We start from the raw sequence: 24,377 nt of genomic DNA on the forward strand, positions 1-24,377 counted from the left end.
CCTACATCAGACTTCCTCTGGCTTGGATTAAAGAATGCACAGGATGAGAACGCTAGTGACATTGTAGGGTGGGACATATGCTAAATACTTTGCAGGCTTTTAGGCAAGAGCAAGATAAACAAATATAATGGAATCCAGAAGTATCTAATGTACATTTGATGTATTAGACATTTAGAATCCATTTGGAGATGACAGAAAATTGCATATTGTTGAGTCTTCTAAAGGCTATTATTACTTAGGGAGACAAATAAATCCTACACTTAGGAAGAAAAGAGTCTGTGTTTATATAAAGCTGTTTTACAAACACTGATTTATCTCCATGTTAAAATAAAATATTAAAATTAAAATAGGGGATGTGGTGGCTCAGTGGCTAAGACGCTGAGCTTGTTGATCAGAAAAGTCGGCAGTTCAGCGGTTCGAATCCCGTAGCTCCCGTTACTTGTCCCAGCTTCTGCTAACCTAGCAATTTGAAAGCATGTAAAAATGCAAGTAGAAAAATAGGGACCACTTTGGTGGGAAGGTAACAGCATTCCGTGCGCCTTCGGCATTTAGTCATGCCAGCCATATGACCATGGAAACATCTTCGGACAGCACTGGCTCTTCGGTTTTGAAACAGAGATGAGTATCCTCCCCTAGAGTCGGGAACAACTAGCACGTATATGCAAGGAAAACCGCTACCTTTTACACATTAAAAGTTTTACTATAAGATTATTGCTTGCATTTTGTAAAAATTTAATTCAATTATGTCTGATTTTCAGAGATGGCCTAGACAAGTCCCTTCAGTTTTCTTGGCAAAAATTTTCAGAAGTGGTTTGCCATTGCCTAATTCCTAGGTAAAGAGGTAAAGAGGCTGACTCAAGGCCACCCAGTTGGCTTTGTGCCCAAGACAGGACTAGAACTCAAGGTTTCAGGATATATAGCATGATGCCTTTAACAAACTGGCTCAAAAAGCTTGTATAACCTGGCTTAATATGAATACTTAAGATTTCTACTGACAAATCTGCCTGGTGACGTTAAAAAGTGGAAGATAGACCAACCACTTATCTAGATTAGTTTTAAAAAGAGGAAAACAAGATTTAGGTGTGGATAAAACTAAAATCTAGGGAGTAAAATTGTCTGAGCAGACAAAGGGTAAGTATCCTGAAGAGAGGAGACTTGACAGTATAGAATAAGCCAGGTAACCCAGACAAAGGCAAGATCTTTTTATCAAAGCAATGAGAGATAAAAACATTATTTTAAGTCTATAAGCCAAAAAATGTGTAAGAGGCCTATACAGACAACCTCCCTAATTAAATGATTATAAGAATGGGAGAAGGGATAGCACAATTAGACTTGTCATTATATTATTACAGTGAATAAAATAGATTGTATTGTAATAATAAAATACAAGTAGATTCGATAAAAAGAGTTTCAGTCCTTCTGTGGAGTTGATTCTTGGTCTAATCTACTTGATGGGGCTAACAGACAGTAAGCCACTGAGGCTCACTGAAGTAATGTTAGCAGAAATCCTATTTATCAAATTTCTCAAATAAAATAATGCACATTACCTAAATGAAGAAAACACAAATAAATGTAGTTTAGGATTTTATGGACAATGTATAACAAATCAAGTATCATTGTATTTTCCATTCCAAAATAGAATAAAACTTTTTTTAATGGTTGAACTTTTTTGATACTCTTCTTAGTAAATTCTGGGTAACAATTATTTCAAAGAAATAGCCACTGTCTTTTACTGTCCAATGTTCTTCCAGTTAATTTTCAATTTTTTCTTTGCAGAAAATGGCTAACTCACAGAAGCTCACCAGATTTGCCGGCGTATAAGACGACGTTTTTGCCCTGAAAAACATGCCTCCAAGTGGGGGTCGTCTTATACGCCGGGAGGACTCCGACTCCCACTTCGAGCTTGAGTTGCAGCCGGGAGGAGGCTGGGGGAGCGGTGTGTGTGTGTATGTGTGTGTGTGTGTGGCGGGTGTCACTCGCCACGCGCTGCGCAACCTTTCCCCTCTTCCTTCCTTAGCGGTGTGGGGAGGAGAGGATTCGAAGATCCTCACGTGCGGCGTACTTTTCTTTTTTTTTCTTTTTGCACGCAGGTTTTGCATGCGGGCGGCTGTAGGTTAAGGATGGGGAGCCCCGGGTGGGTTATCAGGTTTTACGGTGCTTCCAACATGTGCGAACGGTGGGAGAGCGGAGAAGAGAGCGAGCGAGCGCCCGCTGTGTGAAATCCTGCCGTCAAAGCAACAGTGGGGAGGCAGGGTATAAATTTACCAGGTTAATGTAGCAATGGTGATTAATGCCCAGAACATTGTTTGCGGGTATTGGGGGTGTGTGTGTGTGTGGTGGTGGTGAGGAGAGGTTGTCCTTTGAATGCGGAAAAGTAGGTGTGACCTTGTGTAGGAAAATAAAGAGATCCTTTTAGCGTGTTTGGCTTCTTTGCCTCCCCTCGTTCGTTTGATGTGGAGATAATGGCCTTCGGACGGGAGGGGAAGAAAACTGTAGCTGGATCATTTCAAATTTCACTTACTCTCCTGCCTCACTTCAATATGTCTGAGCGACTCCAGATACTGGAAGACTTTTTGAATGAAAGTGTTACCTCCATATATTTTTTTAAAGAGGGCCACTTGGGGAAAAAAAAAAGATTCTAAGGAATTCCTTGTTTCTTGATTAAAGAGAAGGCATTGAATATACTGTTCCTTGGCAGCCTTTTCAGTGTCCGGGTTTTTGGGGTGTGTGTGTGTGTGTGTGTGTGTGTGTGAGAGAGAGAGAGAGAGAGAGAGAGAGAGAGAGAGATCAGCTGTATTGAGAAGAGAACGTTTCCTGTGTTCTCATTTTATTTACAACATATTTTACGCTTAATGGTAAGCAATGAAAAATATTTTTAAACTCATTTCTAAACTCCATAGCTATTGGCATATTCTTGGTTCAAAATTGGATTAGCTCATTTCAAAATTGTCCAAAGCAGAAAAGTGCGTCAAAAAAAAAAAAAAGTGCAAAAGTGGAAGGTGTGTGGAAGAGGGGTAGTCTTATACGGCGAGTATATAACAAACTCTATATTTTGAGTGGAAATGTTGGGGGGGTCGTCTTATACGCCCAGTCGTCTTATACGCCAGCAAATACGGTATGTATACTTTTTTAGGGGAAAGTACAATTTAATCCAATGGAATGTATTTCTTACCCAACATGTAAAAGCAAGAGGGGAGGACTAACAGCTCTCCTTATTATATTTAAATTACAATTCCTAGTATGCTTCATTCTTTGTTTGAGTGGAACTACTTTAAGATGTGATTTAGTAACATTCTGAGGGCCTTACCTACACCTACACTACTTCCCAGTTTTGTTGGGTATCTTCACTTTTCAGTTCTACCCATCAGGAGCCCCAACTTGTAGGGGAATGGTCTATATGGGCTCCTCCCTCAGATTCACCATGGAAAAGTTTTTAACTTAAACCCCTGGGATTTTAGTTTGCTTATCTTACTTGGCACTCAATAAAGCAACAGATTTCTGAAATCATTTGTTGACAGTATTTTTAGAAAATAATGAAAGCCAGAAGAGCCATTTTTCCTTCATAACCGTCCTCCACAATCACACTTGCTACAGATACTTTTTGAGGGAAAAGGTTTTACATATAACTCTGGAGTCTGAAAGCTCTAGGTATTTTCAGTTAAAGGAATGAGCTAACCCTCCTCTTCATTTGTACTGGCTGCAATATTACACACTTTGCAAAAAACAGCAAACCCATTCAGAATAGAAATGGGCAATGTTTCCCTATTTTGCAAATTTCATATTCTGTTTCTTAGGAGTAGACAAATTGCCAATTCAAATAGTCAATTAGATTAAAAGTGAGAGTATACATGCGCAAAAGTTCACTGAAATGTTGAATAATTCAAAGGAACCAATTTAATGCATTGAATCAACAATCAGTTTAAAGGAATAATTGAATCAAAGCTTCGCATAGCTTAAGAGCTAATATTATTAAGTCCTTTGGCACTAAGTTCCTCAACAGCCAATCAAATTTCCATAACCTGGTTATCTGGGATGAATTTGATCCTGATAGTCCTAATGAAGTAAACAGGCTTTTTGGAACTATTAACTTGGCCTCCTAAGTTTTAGAGCTATGATTCTCCTAATTAGTCAAGGCTTCCTGGGAGACAATATGTTATTGAGCCTTGGGAGGAGGGATTATACTTGAAAGAGTGGGTGGCCCCACCAACAATTAAAGAAAGCTCAAGAAGCTATTTCTGGACCACGCTGGACAATTTTCAGCTCTAATTTCCCTTTTTAAGGAAACTTGCTGAGAAAGTAGTCATGCTACAGCTTCCCAGAATCCTGAAAAAAGGAAGATCCATTTATACCACTTTCAGTCTAGTTTGACTTCTGGGTATGGGACCCAACAGCATTGTTTGCATTTGTTGATAACTTCTAATAGAAACAGGATGGGGACTGCACATTCTTCCTACATATTATATCTCCTTGATCTTTCAAAGACTTTGGATACAGTTGATTCTAATCTCCTCCTGGACTGACTCTGCCTCACACAGTGATCATTCACAGTTATGACAGTGATGAAAAAGTAATTCTGCAACCAATGTCCAAACATTTTATCTAGCATAGTTGGCATTTATTCACCAATCCAAAGCTAGTATACTAATCTTGTTTAAACATTTTACACTCAGCTTTAAAGCATATTATCTGGCATGCCACAAGTAATATATTATTTTGGAGACATGGGAGTGGGGTGGGGAGGAGTTTATAAATTACAGACATAAGCAACTTACCACTGGAAGTGTAAACCAAGTGGCCACAACACGATCAGTAAGCCAGCGATACCAAGCTGGGGAAATAGACATCAGTGGCAGTAGGGGACCAAGCATGAAGATGCTTCCAAAAAAACTTCCCAAAAATAGTGCAAGTACAAAATAAATTCCTTTCCATAGCACCATGGTTCTGAAATACAATGGAACAAGGATTTGGTAAACAGCTTTAATGCTAACTTCTTCCCCAAACAGTATCTTTTCTGGGCTTTCTAGTGGTGGTTTTCTATTTTTGTTTCTAGTTTTTTTTTTTATACACATTAAATAAAAGCAGTAATTTATGTACACCGATAAATAATTTATACATGCCAAGGAATAAAAATGATATACCAACTGATAGTTAGTATATCAGCTGGTGATACCAGTAGCCCAAATATTTATTTTGGAAATGAACTGACTCTGAACAGACTATCTCTGAACTGATTCAAAGAATTATTTTTGATATTTTAACTATTTAGAAACAGTGGCATTTTCTAAATTCTGCACCTCTTCTACTGAAAAGAGTGCTACTGGCCAAAATCATGGTTGCAATACACTTTCAAATAAATTCAATGCATGTCAAACTTAATTACTCTTACAAAATATGCATCAATTCCATGATAAACATCTAATACTTAACAAATTGGATGCTTTAAAAACTGTTTTTCTGATTAAATGTGACTCAATTCCAGAACATCCTATCATTTGTTAGGAATGTTTCCATCTTAGTATCTTAGTAGGCAACTTCCTATCATTAAACAAATTTGGAAACACTAGTTTTCCAAATTACAAACTATAAACAGGCTCTCTCCCATTATTTATTACAGTATTAAACTAGATATTTGTAAAAAGTAAGAGGGTGCTCTTGTTCACAACTCTGGAAGCTCTCTAAAAGATCAGTTTAAAATTACATGCAAGAATTTGCACTGGACAGACAGGAAACTGATGTTTTCAATTTTAGGGGGAAAATAGCAGTGGAAAAGCAATCTGGCTAACTTGTTGGAATTTCAGTTCCACTAACAACACATTGTTCAGAAGGTATCTAGACAAATTGAATAATATACAAACACAAGTTGACTGTAAAATCAGTTCAGCATTTAACAAATTTTCTAAACAACATACACATTCATAAAAAGGATGGGTTTAGGAGGTGGATGATAAATACCGGTATCAGAATATGAACATGAGCATGAAGAGGGCAAGAGTACAATTGTTTTTTTTTTCTCTTTGCAATTTATCTAAAATCATATCCACGGATTCTAAGATTCTAAAACCCTTTAGCTTTGCATATTGTTTTCAAAGTACAGGTAAATAATGACAATAATAATCATCATATTAATCCTGCTAGATCCACACGTAGTTGAAAGCCTCACTTTTTCTTGGATGAAGTGCTCAGGTTTTATGAAACATCAGCATATCAATATATAAGTTCTCTACAACTTAAAACATACTACGCTTTCATCATATTCTATACCACATGTATAGAATACTTTTTCTTCCATAAAATGAACAATTAAGGTTATGGCAGCTTAATCCTACCCTCTTGTTTGTGACAAACTCTATTATGTGAAATAGAAACATTATATGTTTCCATGACAAATTTGTTGTTTCTTCTAGGTTTTCAGATATTTTGATGCAAAAGAGAAAAAAAACCCCTCTCCTTCTCAATTAGTCCATTACATTGAGATTTCACTGAAATGGTAATCGATTTTTTTCTTCTGTCTACAAGATACTTAAACAATATTTACTTTGATAGTTTACATATTTGGTTTCTTTACTTCTGCCCTTTACATAATGAAATCACAAAACATGTTTCTTACAAGTCACACCTTGTTAGAAGTTACAAAAATAAGAAACCTAATTCAGATCACTTAATAATTTTTCAGTTCCCATTCAGCCACCAATTTCATAAAAGACATGAAAAAATATGAGATCCATTCTTAATATCTGATTAAAAAGAGGTCCTTTTGTTTCTAAAATTAAAGATGTCGAAAGATCTGCATAATTTGACCAACTTTACTGTGCAATTCCAGCTTACAAATGATCAGCAGTACCACAAATGCCACAAGCTGTCTTCTAGACCAATTGCAAGAGAAAAGGAGAGGAGAGGAGGGGAGGGGAAGGAAGGGGAGGAAGGAAGGGAGGGGAAAGGAGAAAGGGAAGGGAAGGGAAGGGAAGGGAAGGGAAGGGAAGGGAAGGGAAGGGAAGGGAAGGGAAGGGAAGAGAAGAGAAGAGAAGAGAAGAGAAGAGAAGAGAAGAGAAGAGAAGAGAAGTCTGTTAAATAGAATTACCTTTTTGGTATATGACAAATGACTTGAGCCAACAAATAAAATTAGGTTTCATCAAATTACTAAATTTGATCAGGGTAGTATTTCAGTTTATAGCAACTAGCAAAAAAACTTTTCTTAATCTTTAGAGGTACTAAAATTTCAGTTTATTCTTTAGTCAATTACTAAGCAGAAACCCCATCCAACAATCCATTTTTCAATAAACTTTAAAATATTACACAATATCTTATACTAAAAGGATAAGAGAACCGAGCCAGAACAAACAATCCAACTCAATTTAAGTGTAAGGTAATACCCTATATGTTAAAACTTGTATGCAGATGGTACTTGCTTGCTCACCCTCTGAAGCTTTCTTTGCTTTTACACTTTACAATGAAACAATGGAACCACATTTTAGTGGTCAAAGTATTTAAAAAAGCATAAGAAAGAAATGCATATGTAAACAATGCACTAGAAACACAAAGAGCCCACAATTCCCTAGCTCAAGGTATAAACTGGACAAATACATATACCCTTTTTTCAATCATTGAATGAGTGCAATTTTAGATTGGGGGCTATGGGAATAAACTTCATATTTTATTAAGAGCAAAACATGCTCTGTTTGCATTATCTACATCTTATATTTGCGTTAAAGAAAAAAAAACACTTTTCCATGGATCTCAGAAAGTACATAAATCCCAAATTATCAGATTACAATGATTACAATTAGTATTCACTTACTGATCATGTATGTTCAGCAAGTCTTTGAAGTCATGCCATTGCTGAAGAAAATACTTTTATAGACCACTTATAACCATTTGCAAACTTTGCAGGATCTCTCAGTCAAATGATCACCATTTCAGTCATTATTCAGTGTGCACTATCCTATGTGTCCCCCCCCCCTCACTCCTTGTAGAGCAGAGATTAGAGACAAAGAAAATAAGCTGTTGCTCTTCTAACCACAGAAAATGATCTCAAAGTCTGTGGGGCAGCTTATGGTAGTCTCTTTAAATATCTCTTTCTCTTCCTTTTGTCCCCTTAGGGGCAAGGTGGGGGGTGGAAGAAAGAATGTGATTTCTGTAGGCGGTATCTTTTTTGCCTGACTCTTTTTACTGCTGTCAGGATCACATTTATCTTGATGTTCAGAAGAGCAAAAAGCTTACTCTCTTCAAATCTCTTTGCCTCCAATCTCTCCATTCTGTGACGGGGAAGCAGACAATTTCTGTAGGCCATTTCTTCTTTGCCTGACCCCCTTTCCTAGTGGAGAGACTGAAAAGAAAAGGATTTCAAGAGAGTAAACGCTTTGTGTAGCATGTGCCCACAACTCCCAGCCCCAGACTGCTTTCAATATGTGTAAGACAGTAAATTGACACTTGAGCATTTTAAGGGGTGGAGGAGCAGTTAGAAGGCAAGCAAAAGCTGAAGTAGTCTTTTCTCTTTTCAGCCAAAAAGCACAATCATGGTCACATGATTTCCCACTTAGCAACCACTTCACTTAAAAACAGAGTCGCTGGTCCCAATTAGGGTAGTTAAGCAAGGACTATCTGTAGTAGTTAAATATTTTTTAAGTTTTGCAATTGTACCTCCTACTTCATTTTGAGCAACCACCAGTTGTCCACTCTCTCAACTTCTAGCTAGATATAAATGAATAAAAATGTACTATTTTTATGAAACTTAAAGCCATAATGACACTTTGAACCAGCACATTTCCTCTTCTGCTTTTCTTGATGCAATCATCCCTTTTCTACTTCTCCAAATCACTCTTAGATAACTAAGATTACATCTTGCCTGCCCTTTAATAGTTCAGTGATATAGAGAGCATTCCCTTCCCTTCCCAACACAAACAATAAGAAAGAAGTTAGCTTCAGAGAAAATGACTGGTTCAAAGGGGAACCAATGAGCATTCATGCCTGATAATTTTCTAATCCAGTATCTTAACTCCCACACTACTGGCTTTTCAAATTCATTAGCTTATTTGTATTTATGAATTTTATACACATGGTAATTTAATTTGAAAGCTGGTTGGATGACTATAAACCAGCAACTCTCTTAGCCCAATCCACTATACAGGGCTTTTATTATGAAGAAAATAGGAGAGGGAGCATTACGTATGCCTCCCTGCACAAAAATAAAGGTGGGATTTAAACTTCATAAATAAATAAAGCACATGTACTACATATTTTATTAACCTATTGTGCTAGAAAGTTAAAGTTCATAAACTGAAATCTGAAATGAACCTTTTGACTGAAAATTTGTACACTACTACCTCTTTCAGTAAATACTTCCCTAAAATTCTGAAATAAGCATAAATAAATCAATTACTTCGTTATACTTTTATCTTTTTCCTCCTGACCTTTTTGCTGATATTGCTGGTCAGTTGATCTCAATTTATAAAAAAATGTTCACATGTTATACAACATATGGAATATAGAAGTTTATGTGTGTACATAGGAAATACATACATAAACTGTACATAGAATTTCCTCATTTATATCCATGCAAACTATTTAAATCCATCCATCCATCATAAAAACATTTCAGTGAATATCCCAAAGGTGCTTTTTCATGAGGCAACTGTTCTGAAAAAGCACCTTTGGGAAAACCATGACCTGGATACCTCAGAATGCATGGACATTTTAGTGAATATTTTTAAATATTTTGGTTCATCTGTTTTTGCTTGTTTGTAATTTTTGTTTGGAGGATCATTGTTCTAATTCATTGTTGCTAACATTAAAAACAACTTGCAGGTTTCTTCAAGGAAATTATTAACCTCTTCAAAGGTTATGGAGGGACTAATTCTAAATAGGAGAAACATGATTAATTACTTTCTCATCTATTCAGAGCAAAATGAGATGGCTATCAATTAATAGGGAATATTAATTTTTCCACTGGCACAAAACTATTGAAAGAACAAATTCAGTTCAACCAACAGTAACACTTGAGAGCAATCTCACTATTTACAGTAACTAAAGAGTCAACAATAATTTGTTCTGATAAGAATGAACACATCATTCAATTCTCTTTGATTTGCAACTAAATAATCCTCAATATTTTTTCAGGTCATCTCACTATTTCAACTAATAGTCATGCTAGCTATTAATGGAATATTACCCAGAAATTTCACCTGTGCCACAATATAGTGGCCAGGCTGATTTCTGAACAGTCATACTATTGCCATGTTATATGGATACTGTGGGAGCTTAATTGACTACATTTGGTCTGCATGTGTAATTCAAAGTGCTATTTTTAAAGCTACTGTACAGTATATATCTAAGGCAGTGGTGGGATTCAAACATTTCTACTACCAGTTCTGTGGACATGGCTTGGTGGGCGTGGTGTAGTTTGGAGGGCATGGCTTGGTGGGCGTGGCAGGGGGGGGTACTGTAAAATCTTCATTCTCACCCCACTCCAGGGAAAGGATACTGCAAAATCCCCATTCCCTCCTCACTCTTGGGGGAAGGTTACTGCAAAATCTCATTCCCTCCCCAACCTGCTTTCCAGCTCTGTCCTCCTATGCAGGGCAACAAAAGAAGATCCAGCCGATCAGCTGGGACTCGGGAGGCAGAGAATAGATGGGGGTGGGGCCAGTCAGAGGTGGTATTTGCCGGTTCTCCAAACTACTCAAAAATTTTGCTACCCGTTCTCCAGAACTGGTCAGAACCTGCTGAATACCACCTCTGACCTAAGGGCCAAGAGATGCCCTTTTCCAGATAGATTTAATCTACCTAATCTGAACAGTTAGAAAGCACCAAGTAAATATCTTCCATCTACCCTGAAGTGGAAGCCCAATGATGGACTTTCTCTGTGGAGGTCGTTCTTTTCAGAGAGTAAACATATCTCTTATAGTGGGAAAGGCTCCTACTTCCCCAGCTTTTGAAAGCTGGTAGAAACTAGATATTTTGGGGATTGACTGTAGAGTCATCAGTAGCAGTGTTAAATATGTTATTAATTTCATTCATATCCATACACTACATAAAAACTATATGGACTGAGATGGTAAATTGCTCCCATAAAAAAATGAAAATAAATCCTCATGAGGACTGATACGTGTATTTCAAAATTACGTACATCATCATATGTATTCAAATATATGTGAATTGTGTGAATGTGTGGATTTATATTCCTATTTTTTCTTTTGACCTTGTTCTGTTTTACTTCCTTGTTAATTTCATAATGCTTTAATTATTTGCCTTTATTATTCATTCCTTAATTTTTTTTAAAAAGGCAATCCATTAATTTCACATTCCAAAATCCTTTTGTCTAGCTAAAGGCATCTAGTCACTGATAGGATATCCCAACAGATTCGCAATCCATTTTTGGAAACAGTTATTTTAATATGTTCACCCTTAATAAAAACTTCCTTAAAATGTTATTATAATAACTCAACACTGGTTTCAACATTCTTGACAGCCGGCATTCCTTTAACAAATATTTCAAGTGGATTAAGCATTTCATTGTTTCAAGAATTAATTCCTGTTCAAGGTAACTACTAAAACACGAAAAGCTCTGGAATCTTAGTCTTGAGGGCTATATTGGTTCTAAATTATTATTATAGAATTCTGTACAATATTTTTAAAAACACAGAATTTTTACTAAATATTTGTTAAGGATATATACATAGCTATTGTATTATGATAACATTAAGGTTTTCAACCATTTACACTACAAACACACACAAAAAGGTGTATTTATTTAAAAACAACCACTATTTAAAACCAGCAAAACAGCTAGGAAAAAGCTTTTAGCAGAGGTATAATGTAATAATCTCTTTGAGACTCCCCTGACTTTTCAATTCTTTTTCTATTCTAGCCTTAATGATAGCCCCATGCAGAGTAGTTAACAGCTATCAAATCTGAAGACAGCAACATGTTGCACCAAGTACAATATGTATAAAATTGTGTGTGTAGTCACCCAACATGTTCTTCCACTGGAGAAAATGCATCCCTGTATATATACATTTGCTTAAAAGTTTCAACAGAAGTATTAGCGAAGTAACTGTTTATAGCTGCACATTTCAAGAAAAATAAGGGTGGATTCTCCTATCTATTCTAAAACTGCCTAATAAGAATAGGATTGCCTTCCTCCATTTTGCTGCTAAGTATGTTTATGAAACAATTGCATTTTTTAGGATCCTGCCCCACAGCACCAAAATCCTATATCCAGAGGGAGAATGTGGTAACTTCCAGGAACCAGATATAAGCTATCCTAGCTGAAACAACAACACATTTTCTAATAATCTGCAGATGAAATCATAAAAACTTTTGAGTGTGGCCAATTAAACAAGGGGATCTGCAGCAAAATATAGTGGGACATGCTTCTGTTTAGTATTCCAGCCAATCTTTGCATCTTCCAAAATGTGTGTGTGTGTGTGTGTGTGTGTGTGTGTGTGTGTGTGTGTGTGTGTATACACACACACACACACACACACACACACATATATGGTATTCAGCTTTGTTCAGGTATTTTCCCACGTCATTGTAGTTGTGCTTTTAAAGTTGTAGCAATGTTTCGGCAGAATCTCATCTGCCATCATCAGGCTTCTGTAATGTGTTTGTCTGTGAGTCAGACTTTTACAGTTGTAAAAGTCTGTAAAACTGTAAAAGTCTGATTCACAGACGAACACAATACAGAAGCCTGATGATGGCAGATGAGATTCTGCCGAAACGTTGCTACAACTTTAAAAGCACAACTACAATGACGTGGGAAAATACCCGAACAAAGCTGAATACCATACAAGTACCCGTGAAAACTTCACACACACACACACACACACACACATGCTCTATTTTTATCTGTCTCCCCCCCCCGCTATTGACTTGTAAACAGCCATGAAAACATGGATCTTCAGGAAAGATTATGGGGACAATGAGACTGATCTATCTCTATCATTAGATGTTGCTGTTTTAATTACTAATTCTACTTTAATGTTCTTTGTTGCTTCATGTAACCTACACAGAGCCATAGAAAATTGAACAATCCATGAGCCATATTCAATAAGCAAAAAAATAAATATTCTCTAGCTTAGCTGTCTTTAGAATACTCTCAAGGAGGAAGACATTCCGGAGTATTCTGTTTTTCTTAAGATTATATTTCTCCACAACATGCCTCTTTTGTAGGTGATGTTTTCAATATACTGTGTTAGCATTCAACTTTAACATATATGATAGCTATCTAAGATAATATTATTAGGAAGATCAATCCATTTGGCCAATAAGAGTCAATAAAATTTGATGGCATATAATCACTATTTGAGTAAGCTTGACATTTTATGAACAAGTGCAACAAACTTCCAGGATATTTTTTTTCTAGTTAAGTTTAAACAAAAACATGCTCAATACATTAACATTTGATGATGATGATCTCCGTTCATTTGTTTTGGCTAGAGTAGATGTACATTATTTAATGTCATTCAACATTTGGAATAAAACAGTAACATGTATACTGCAATGTTCTAAGCTAAACCATATTTTGATATTCACTGTAATATTAAAATGCTATTTTCATATGGAAGAGAGAAAACTGACCCTTGAGACTACATGGATTAATGTAATTACAGAAAAAAAGGAGGAATTGCTTTTAGTAGAGTGAATTCTTATTTAAATTTAAAAAGTATTTAAGTTATGTTTTGGGAACTGAAATTCAAGATATGTGGGATAACAAAGTTATAAACTGAAATGTCCATTTTGGAATGAGAATCTTGCCAGATATAAACACTGGAAACAGTGGATACTTGTCAAGTTTTATTTAAGACTTGATTTGAAGGGAAATAAATTTAAACCTTATGTTCAGAATAACTTTCCATTTTATGTAAACATTTTCTCTGAGAAAAATATCTGTGACTTGCAATCTAGATTTTAGAAATACTAATAATAATCACAAACAGCAATCTTTTTCCAAAGATAATACAATGTAAAACAGATATATTTCCTTGAGAGGGCAAGATAAAGTATCAGGACCACTGCTGCAATTTTTTCAGCATATAAAACATTTAAAAGATTATAGTTAGTTGTACAGTCACCTAGACGTTTAGACTGGATTTTTTCCCCAGTTTTTGAGCCCTTTTCAAATATTTGAGATAGGCAGATGCATTAGGGTTAGGGATGGCATTAAAGGTATTCTGCCTTTTCAACTGACTGATGGGAAGTTGCCAATGGGGTTCAAGTGGTGCCCTAAATCTTTTAGAATTGCATCCAAGGCACCAATTATTACATCATCATCACTATAATACTTATAATTATTAGTACATCTATATCTCAAGGTGGTGAACATACCTATTATACCTTCCTGGTATTTTCTCCACAATCACTGCCTTGTAAGATGGATTTAATTGAGACAGGATGATGGGCCCAAAATCACCCAGCTGGTTTTCATGCCTAAAGCAGACCTCGCACTCACAATCTCCTGGTTTTCTGGGCAACGCCTTAACCACTTAGTTGGCTTTCTACCGTAATAAACACAGTGTGTGCAATACTGATTTCTAAGTACTAATAGATTTCTATGTTACTTGTAATAATTGGATTAAAACAGAAATTACTACAAAGGTCCAGCAAAAAATGTATATTCATGATCCAGGATCCAGACTTATTACTCAACTTCAAGTAATTTTATGCTGCAAACACATCACTGTGCAGTACAGTGTATGTTGCTGCAAAAAAAAGAATTAGCGAGGACATGGTCACTATATATTTATAACTTCATAATCTCATATTATTATCTGCTATTCTGACAGCTGTTTTCATGAAAGAGTTGTTCTCCTAAAATTCAGTAATTCAGAATAAATTACAGATGGAAACCTCTAAAGGGAAATGTTTGTCAACAGCTTGGTTTTTTCCTCCATCCTTCTTATGGTACAGGCTTCCAAAAGCTGCTTCCATTGCCATTTCCTTCAAGATAAATTCTGACATAAAGATAAAGCAGAATGGGCATTGGTATATTTACCTGAAACGCCTTTTCTATACACACTGCGAGAGTCCAGGATAGGGTTAGACCTCCTACATCATCGAGCTGAGTTTGCCAAAGCTATAAAAGCCAGCCCCTGCTGCTGACTCCCAGCTTTTTGGCAAAGAAACTTGGCAGACATGGCGTAACTCTGAAAAATAAAACAGTGAGAAGATCCCTCCCAAACCATGACCAGACTAATACAGGGTGGGGCTGGACTCTCTTGCAGCGTGTATAGAAAGGGTGTCTCAGGTAAATATACCAACATCCATTCTCCTCACGTAGGGATGCCGCCAATGCTGCCATAACCTTGGTAAAGACCCTGGGGGCCGATGAGAGGCCAAATGGAATGGCCCGGTACTGGTAGTGCTTGCTGTTGTAGCAAAAGAGAAGGAACTGGAGATAAAGGGGCCAGATTGGGATATGGAGGTGTGCCTCCGTGAAGTCTATGGATGAGAGGAGGCTGCCCTCCTGAACTCTCTCCAGAATAGTGTGGAAGGACTGCATCTTGAAGTGCCTGTAGGGAATGAGCTTGTTCAAGGACTTGAGGTTGACGATAGCTGAATGTGTCTGTATAGTTTGGAAAGCTAAAATCTATGCTTCAAAGTTTAAACTTAGGTATGCCAGTTTCTGACTGGATTTACTGACCTCACAGAGATATTCTGTCTCTCAACAACTTTACTAGAGTATGCAGTTAAATGTTTAGCATGATTTTTTTTAGAAAAAAAGTAAAGTAAATTAAGAGACCTAAAGGGATGCTGTAACTATAAAAAAATTTGTATCTTAGTAGAGAGCATTTAATTCCCCCCACCCCATTAAAATTGCCCAAGGAACTCAGTGAAAATAAATTAAGTATGTCTATATATCAAAAATTTCCAAATATATAAAGTGGAATATAAACAGAAAAAGGCTAACACTGAACAACTATGAGTCTATATTCATAAAACTAGTTTTTAGGCCCAAGAGTATTTTCACCGCTGTTAATATTCCATAGTACATTCTATTGTGATTTTTGTGTGCTATTGCTAATAACTTATTTTTTTCAAATTAACAGTAGAACTGAATAAAGGTTTCTATCACCAGAACAAAGAATAGAGAGATGTTTTTTTCACTCTTCAGTCCTGTATATAGTATGTCTCAAAATCTTTGGTTGAGAAAAAGTCCTAACATATCAGCATACTTTCTGCTTGATACAACACTGGGTTCTGAATGAGTTTTTCTATATAAATATACATGCTCCATACAGATATACATCTTTGGTAGAAATTCAATATTGTGGCTGTTTTATTATATCATGCAAACAGCTTGCATTAACTCTTGTGAATTCGGTTTCTGATTCTCACAACAAGCACAAATTGCTTTAGAATTCTGTTTTCAGCTCCAAGAGCACTTCAACATATGAAAATTCAAATCCTCCACGGGCTTTCAAAATTACTTCCACAGGCCTCTGGATCCTAGCCTGCATTCATTTCTTCAAATTTCTCTTCCAAATTCTTAACTTCAATTTATTTGAATTACAGACTTTATGGCTTCCAGGAAGAAAATAATATTTTGTATTAACAAAATCATATTGTATTAATCTTGTACTTTCAGTTGTGCCATTAACTATATTAGTTTGCCACTTGGTTATTTTTACTGTTGGTATTCTTAAATTTCAACTACCAATGCTGCTTTTGGAAACTAAAAATTCTCTAAAAAGGTTTTATATAATGATCAACATTTATTTATAAAACGAATGGAAAAATGTCATTACAGAATCTATGCCTACTTCCAAAAGGCTGCACTATATATTGTAGTTCAAAATGCTGTGATTATAAGAAACAACTATTTTTAAACAGTCCAAAACAAAACTGTCACTGATAAGCAATTATGTTTTTCTTTTCTATACTGCCTGTTCATAGACCACTCTTTTCATGAATTATTTGCAATTCTTGACTTGCATAAAACTTGTATAAATAAGTCTTGGGAAGCATTTAAGGAAAAAGATTCTCAAAGCATTTCTGGATAGAATATACTCAACAATGTTCAAAATACTCTTTGTCTTACAGACAGGTTTTAAGAAAACAAATCTAAATAAGGAAGATGTTTAAGTATCTGGATTATTTCTCTAATAATGATATAATTGTTCAGCAGACTTGAAATGTTTCAGGTTACCTTTCAACCATTTTATAAGTCTACAATGGCTAATGGAATCATTTTATCATCATGGCTGTACCTGCTAGAATGACTGCTTTATAAAATATCCATTTCCCTTAATACAAACAACAGTAACTAAAACTAACAAAAAATTAACTTGCCAAAAACTTAAATACAAACTTCAAAGCAAAATAATCACTCTTTTGAATTCATGTTTATTCTTTTGCAATCACTTATTGAAGGCAAATTAATGATATTTAAAGAAACATAAACATAGGCACAATGTGCAGCTTAAATATAGGCAAAACACAGCATACACTGAAAACAAACTGAGTAGATATAACTGCGGTGGGGGGGAGGCAAAAATGTATCCTGTAACTTCGAACATGGAGACCTCATGCTTGTACACCTATCCTGATTTATCGAAATTCTAAACCCCAGGATAATCATACATACTTTGGCCACTTAATGAGTAGGAAGGACTCAATGGAGAAGAGCCTAATGCTGGGAATGATTGAGGGCAAAAGAAGAAGGGGACAGCAGAGAATGAGGTGGCTGAATGGAGTCACTAAAGCAGTCGGTGTGAGCTTAAATGGACTCCAGGGACAGGAAAGGCCAGGAAGGCCTGGAGGAACTTAGTCCATGGAGTCGTGATAGGTCGGGCACGATTTTATGACTAACACAACAACAATCATACACCAATACCTCAAGAATTGGACAATATGCAGGAAGAAGGATCAATTTCTGGCTTGGTAGGGGATGTAATATAAAAAATAGCATATACATCAAGTTAATAATAATTAAAAATCAACTAGTACAATTGTCAACTAGTATAATTGTAATTGTACTGCTTTAGAAGCAATTGAATAAATGTCAAAACTTCAATCCAATTATATTTACATGAAAATTTCAGAGGAATATTTAATATGGAAAAAATAACAAAATAACAAAGAGTTGGAAGGGACTTTCAGGGGTCTTCTAGTCCAACCCCCTGCTCAGGCAGGAAACCTCATACCATTTCAGATAAATGGTCGTCCAATCTCTTCTTAAAAACGTCCAGTGTTGGAACATTTACAACTTCTGGAGGCAAGTTGTTCTGCTGATTAATTGTTCTGTCAGGAAATTTCTCCTTAGTTTTAGGTTGCTTCTCTCCTCGATTAGTTTCCATCCATTGCTTCTTGTCCTGCCTTCAAGTGCTTTGCAGAATAGCTTGACTCTTTCTTCTTTGTGGCAACCGGAGATATTTGGACCACTGCTATCATGTCTCCCCTAGTTCTTCTTTTCTTTAGACTAGACATATCCAGTTCCAGCAACTGTTCTTTATATGTTTTAGCCTCTGCACTCTTTCTAGAGTCTCAACATCTTTTTTACATCGTAGCGACCAAAACTGGATGCAGTATTCCAAGTGTGGCCTTACCAAGGCATTATAAAGAGGTATCAATACTTCATATGATCTTGATTCTATCCCTGTGTTAATGCAGCCTAGAACAAGTTGGCTTTTTTGGCAGCTGCAGCACACTGCTATCTCTTATTTAAATGATCCCCCCCAAAAAAAAAACACACACAATCCAATCAGATCTGATATATCTATATAAAGAATAACTATCGTGCAAATTAGCATCTTCCAAGCAGCCACCTATTTGTTAAATAAGTTTATGTGAATAATTTATTTGGATAAGAAAAGGTTCCAACGCTAGAAGATGTAATCATGGGATTGAAAATAATTCTTTTGGTTATGAATATTGTAAAGATAATCACTTTTATATCCCTTAAAGCCAATACTGAAAACACCTTCTATTAAAAAAGCTAACAAATCTTCAACTCTGCTGTTCAAGCAAGAAATAGCTGGAGGGTGGGAAGAAGCATCTGTTGGTTTCTAAAAACATTTGCACAAAAGTGAATAGAAATCAACCTATGGCTCCATTGTGTGCTAGTATTCCCACTTCTGTCCACAATGAAAAATTAATTACTGTAACAGGAAGACTTCCCTATTTATTTATATTCTCTGCACAACTTAGAAACCCAATCTTTCATATTCCGAAAAAGTATAAAGAAATTGAACAATTAGAACCAGGTCACCACTGTGAGAACAACTACACAACCCTGTTTGACCTTGAAAAAGCTAGAGGGTCAAACCTAATTAGTACTTGAATGAGACAAAGAAGGCCAAGGTTTTCAGATATTCAGCCAAAATGTAAAGGGCCACAACAACTAGAGGACAGGATTTGATAGAGCAGGGGTCTCTAACATTGGCAATTTTAAGACCTGTGGACTTCAACTCCCAGAGTTCCTCAGCCAAGTGGCTGAGGAATTCTGGCAGTTGAAGTCCACAAGTCTTAAAGTTGCCAAGGTTGGAGACCCCTGTGATAGAGGACAGGGCCAAAAATTGATCTTAAATCTTTTTTTCTGAGAGATTCTGATTGTAAGAATGATACATTTCAAAGAATTTTTTAAAAAAACAAATTAGCTAGATTTTATCAAAGATGAAAAACTATTGCCTCTCTCTCTCTCTCTCTCTCTCTCTCAGCATATTTTCCATTTCTTTAGATATTTGCAGAGAGCTAAGGTTATATCAAATACTATTCAAGGAGATTTGTGCTCATGGAGAGGGCATTCCCAAATTTCTTCTGTTCTGCCCCCATTCCCCAAATTTGCTTTAGAAATTTCTCCAATCCACAAATATAAAGAACACAAAAGAACATATTAGGAAACCGACTCCACAAGCTTATTCTGTTATACTGGGTTTTACTGAAGCAATTTATTTAGCAGGAGTATTTTGAATAATGCTAAGAGAAGCTCAGTCATTGACAATATAACCAGCACATAGATTCTTTTTTATCTCTATTACAGTGCTGCCTGTATGGTGCTCATTGTTCTCAAACTGAGAGCATTTTCTCCACAAAGAATCCTAACAAGTGAATAGCACTTCATATAAAAGGGCTTCATATACTTGAAACAGAGGCATCAAACACTGAAATGCAAGTTTAGAACTGAAGGCATGGTTCTGCTTCAGGATATTTAAGGCCAATGGAGAAACAATATACACACAAAGCAAATCTGGGACAAATGCAACAGAAAACCTTCAATTTCAACACATCTCAAATACTTTTACCCAATCTGTTCATTTCCCAATCAGTGCAACCATCACCCAGAGATTAAGCCTGGGATCCTTGGCCTGAAAAATATTGGTCTACAATCCTAATTCTATACTCTAGTTCCTTCCCATAAGAATAATTAGCTAGGACTAAGGATCATTTACACTGCTATTTAGAACAAATCAAGATTATGACAAACACCCCAAAAGCTATTTACAACCTGATTTTAAAGTTCTGATGTGGTTTCCCCCTACAATCACATAACCCCATTTTGGGCACTTAGCAAGCAGCCTGTACCACATTTTTTGGAGTATAAAACACATTTTCCCACCCCCAAAAGTGGATGGAAATGTGTGTGCGTCTTATACTGCAAATATTGTCAAAGCCCCGCCCACCTGCCAGTCCCCACCCTTTGGCCTATGCCTCCCAGCAATTTGCCTCTCTGGAGCAAACAGCCTGGTCAGCTTCAGCACAGTCTGATTAGCACAAGCAGCTAATTTTCAGTAGGATCGGCCTCCCGACAATCAGCTGTTTCATACTGCAGGGATTGCCAACACCTATTGCCACCTCAGCACGCCCCATTTTTGGCCTCCGCACCCCATTTTCAGCCTCCGTGCACTCCATTTTTGGCTTCCATGCACCCCATTTTCCGCCTGTTCTGATCCCGGCCACTCAGAATGAGTGGAAAATGGGGCACGCGGAGGTCAAAAATGGGATGTGTAGGCTGAAAAAGGGGCGTGCGGAGGCAGCAATAGGCGATGGCAATTCCCACATCTTGAAAACAGCTGATCATCGGGAGGCCGATCGTACCAACAATCAGCTGCTTGTGCTAATCAGGCTGTGCTGAAGCTGACCAGGCTGTTTGTTGTTTGCTGCAAGGAGACAAATTGCTGAGAGGCAGAGGCAGATTGTTTCCCTTGTTTTCCTCCCCAAAAGCTAAGTACATCTTATAATTTGGAGCATTTTATACTCCGAAAAATACGGTATTTACAGCCATTTGCAATACTGTATAGTCACATGATTGCTACTTATGATGGCTTTATTGGAAACTGATGTTTACTTCCTGTTTCCAGTAAAAATGTATCATAGCAAACAATGCGTTTGCTTAACAACTGCCATATTTGCTTAAATACCACCATGAAAAATGTCATAAAATTGGATCTAGTCAGGTGGTACAACTGTCACAACTTACCACAGTAATTGCCAGGCCCAACTATGGTTGTAACACAAGGACTACTTATATTGATTGGTTTTTGGCCCTGTCTGATTTCAAAGTGACTCAGGGCAGCTCCTAATATAAAACAGAATACAAACACAGTAGCACAAAAAAAAAAAAACCTAGAGACAATATCACATCAACATAAATACAAAAATAGCAATTCCCTCCAACAAAGTGGGTTCAGTCTACCTTTACATTAACTTGAAAGTCTCCCAGAGTCACCTTATAGGGGAGATGGGCAGCATAAAAAATTTAATCAATAAATAAATACCCTGAGGCCTGACAAATCTTTCAGGCCTTCCTGAATGCCATCAGGATAATAAAAACTTTCCAGATCTCAGGGATACCCTCATTCCAGAGGTCAAGTTCTGTGACAGAGAATCAGAGGGCCCAGAGCACCCTCTTATTGTCCAGGCTTCTTTTGTCCACAGAAGATAAGCAGTTCCTCAAATAACTAGGCCCATGCCATGCAGTGTTTTTTAAGTAATAATCAGTACCCTGAATTGCACCACAAGCATACTGGCTATAAGTATAAATGCTGAAGCAGGGTGTCACCTGGCCATGGCAAGTTAGCTCTTTACCAGTCTCATGCCACTGCATTCTGTACCAGTTGGAGTTTCTGAATAATAGCCAGTGACAGTTCCATACAGAATGCATTGCAATAGTAAGGCCATGAAGTGACAAGGCATCTGTAGACTACATTACAGTAGTAAATGTAGGTGGTTGATAAGGGCATGTGTGATTATGTGGAGGGGTACCCAATCCAGGATGTGGCACAGCTGGCATCCCATATGGAGCCAAAAGGCAAAGCTACCACCCACTTTTCATGGTGAGAGAGAGACAGGTTATTGAAGTTTTTTCCATCTAATTAACAGCCTGCTGGTGAGTGTCATGTACAGTATTTACATAACTACATCAGCAATAGAAGACAACACCTGAAGGAGGTTGCTTCCAGGCCACAGAATAAATAAAAACAAAAAGGAGGTAGGATGAAATTAATCCAGATTTCTGCAAAGGATGCTCCCAAGCTGTAGTCAAATTCTCAACATTCTAAGTGAAAATAAACACTGGAAAGTCTGGCTTATGTTTAAAAAAAAACAAAAAACGGTAACAGTCATAACTAGTGCAACAATGTCTTTAAAATAAACCTTAAGGAGAAAACTCGTTTTTCTAATTACCCTTTTAGTCACATACATTTTCTTTCAATTCAGTATGACTTTAAAGTAGACCTGAAAATAATAGTTATTTTATCTGTGCAAACAATTCCATAAGGAAAAATACACTGTTCTGGCTACTACTCTGTGAAGGTCTCACAGCCCAAATGCACCTTCTTTAAGGGGTTCATTTCACCTGGCTCTTCTCCCAGAGCGCTTTGAGAGTCAGCACACCCGGCTTTCAATTGGCTACAACTGTTTCAGGTCTTCCAGGAGTGGATCCAGAAGACACCGGTGTTCAAAGGTTAAGCACCTGAGCTATGGTCCATCTGTCTGATTTTATAACAGTGGGTCCAGCAAAGTAACAAATTGGGCCAGATGAGTAGACATTTGCTAGGCGTATTTCCGCATACGATGCTTTGTAATAGTCAAAAGAAAATGCCATATTAGCCTGTTATTGTAACTCAGACTAGATCCTCTTCTTCGGATTCCTACAAGTCAGTTCAGTTTCTTCCCCCAAAGAGCCTAAAATAACACCTCACAAACAATGATAAGAAATATACACCCCTACGATCGAAACGCTTTTACTTGTCAAAATCCAACACTCCCCCCCCCATCTCCACAGTCATTGCTGCCTCGAAGAAAACGAGGGAGCTTCCTTTGAGGACCTCGCCTACCTTTTATTAATGTCTATTAAGCAGCCCCTCGCCTCCCACCCACCCCCCACTTCCTTTTAAAAGATCGTTGTTTTTTTAACAGCTACCCTTCGAGGGCGGTGGACCGCTGGGTGGGGGCTGACGGGCAGGGTGGAGCCGAGGGAGCCTCCCGTTTCGACGACACCTGACCGCCTGCCCTCCTCATCCCTCGCCGCCGGCTTCCTCACCGACAACTTTCCAAGGAGGGGAGAGAGAAAGCTGAGGCGCTTCCAAATTCAAGCCGAGCCGACGCCCGGCTCCGCTCAGCCTGTACCGCCCGCCATCTTCGATTGCCCGAAATACAACGCTCGACCGCGACGCGTTGCATTTTGGGTAGCCTGAACAGCAGGGAGAGGCGAGTGGCGTTCCAGATGTACCGGGTGGTCGTAGCTCGGGTGAGACCGGGGGCAACTCCTGCGGCTGACCTAAATCTGTACCCATATTCGAAATGGGACAATAGAGGCAGACCTCCACTTGCAACAGTTTATTTAGTGACCGTTCGACGTTACAACGGTGCTGAAAAAAGTGACTTGTCACCATTCTTCACACTTACGACCGTTGCGACATTCCCCACGGTCACGTGATTTACATTTGGATTCTCGACAATGTATTCATATTTAGGACGGGGAAGCCAAGTCAATGGGGAAGCCAGGGCCACTTAACAACCATGTTACTAATTTGACAACTGCAGGGATTCACTTAACACAGGTGGCAAGAAAAGCTGTAAAATGGGGCAAAACCCACTTAACCAGTTTCTCACTTAGCAACATAAATTCTGGGCTCCATTGTGGTCGCAAATCAAGGATTACCTGTATTTTCCCAGGGTGAAGGTTTAGATCAGATTTCTCCAATCTGGAGGTTTTGGATTACAGCAACCACCGTTGATGGGAAAACAATGGGGGATTTAGTATGCATCATTTCAAAGACTTTAAATTGAGAAAGCCTAATTTAGGCATTGGTCCATCTATCCAGTATTGTGTTCCAATGTATTACGCTGATGCTAAATTCTGTCCGGAGTTTGTTTCACTGCGGTTAGAGAATTGAACTGTGATGTGCATTGAGTACTGAATTTTAGCTCTGTGCTGA

The 24,377-nt window shown here is 37.5% G+C and overlaps 1 protein-coding gene across 6 annotated transcripts in view; it reads right to left on the reverse strand.

Moving 5' to 3' along the window:
- The window catches only part of LCLAT1 (lysocardiolipin acyltransferase 1), a 69,637-nt gene extending 46,011 nt beyond the window's left edge, over positions 1-23,626 (reverse strand). Inside the window, exons 1-3 of one of the 6 annotated variants that reach the window (XM_087965232.1) lie at positions 23,480-23,583; positions 22,770-22,929; positions 4,773-4,941 (exon numbers count right to left, since the gene is read on the reverse strand). In XM_087965232.1, the coding sequence (XP_087821358.1) occupies positions 4,773-4,937 (165 nt within the window). In that variant the 5' untranslated portion in view covers positions 4,938-4,941; positions 22,770-22,929; positions 23,480-23,583. Of the gene's footprint in view, positions 1-4,772; positions 4,942-21,415; positions 21,515-22,769; positions 22,930-23,359 lie in introns of those variants that run through there. The other 5 variants (XM_087965227.1, XM_087965223.1, XM_087965214.1 and 2 more) reach the window with 5 other exon arrangements.
- Positions 23,627-24,377: the final 751 nt, after the last annotated feature.

This window comes from Notechis scutatus, chromosome 1 (assembly GCF_049901735.1).
Source record: "Notechis scutatus isolate UNSWTSFEM ecotype Mainland chromosome 1, rNotScu1.2, whole genome shotgun sequence".
NCBI classification, from domain to species: domain Eukaryota; kingdom Metazoa; phylum Chordata; class Lepidosauria; order Squamata; family Elapidae; genus Notechis; species Notechis scutatus.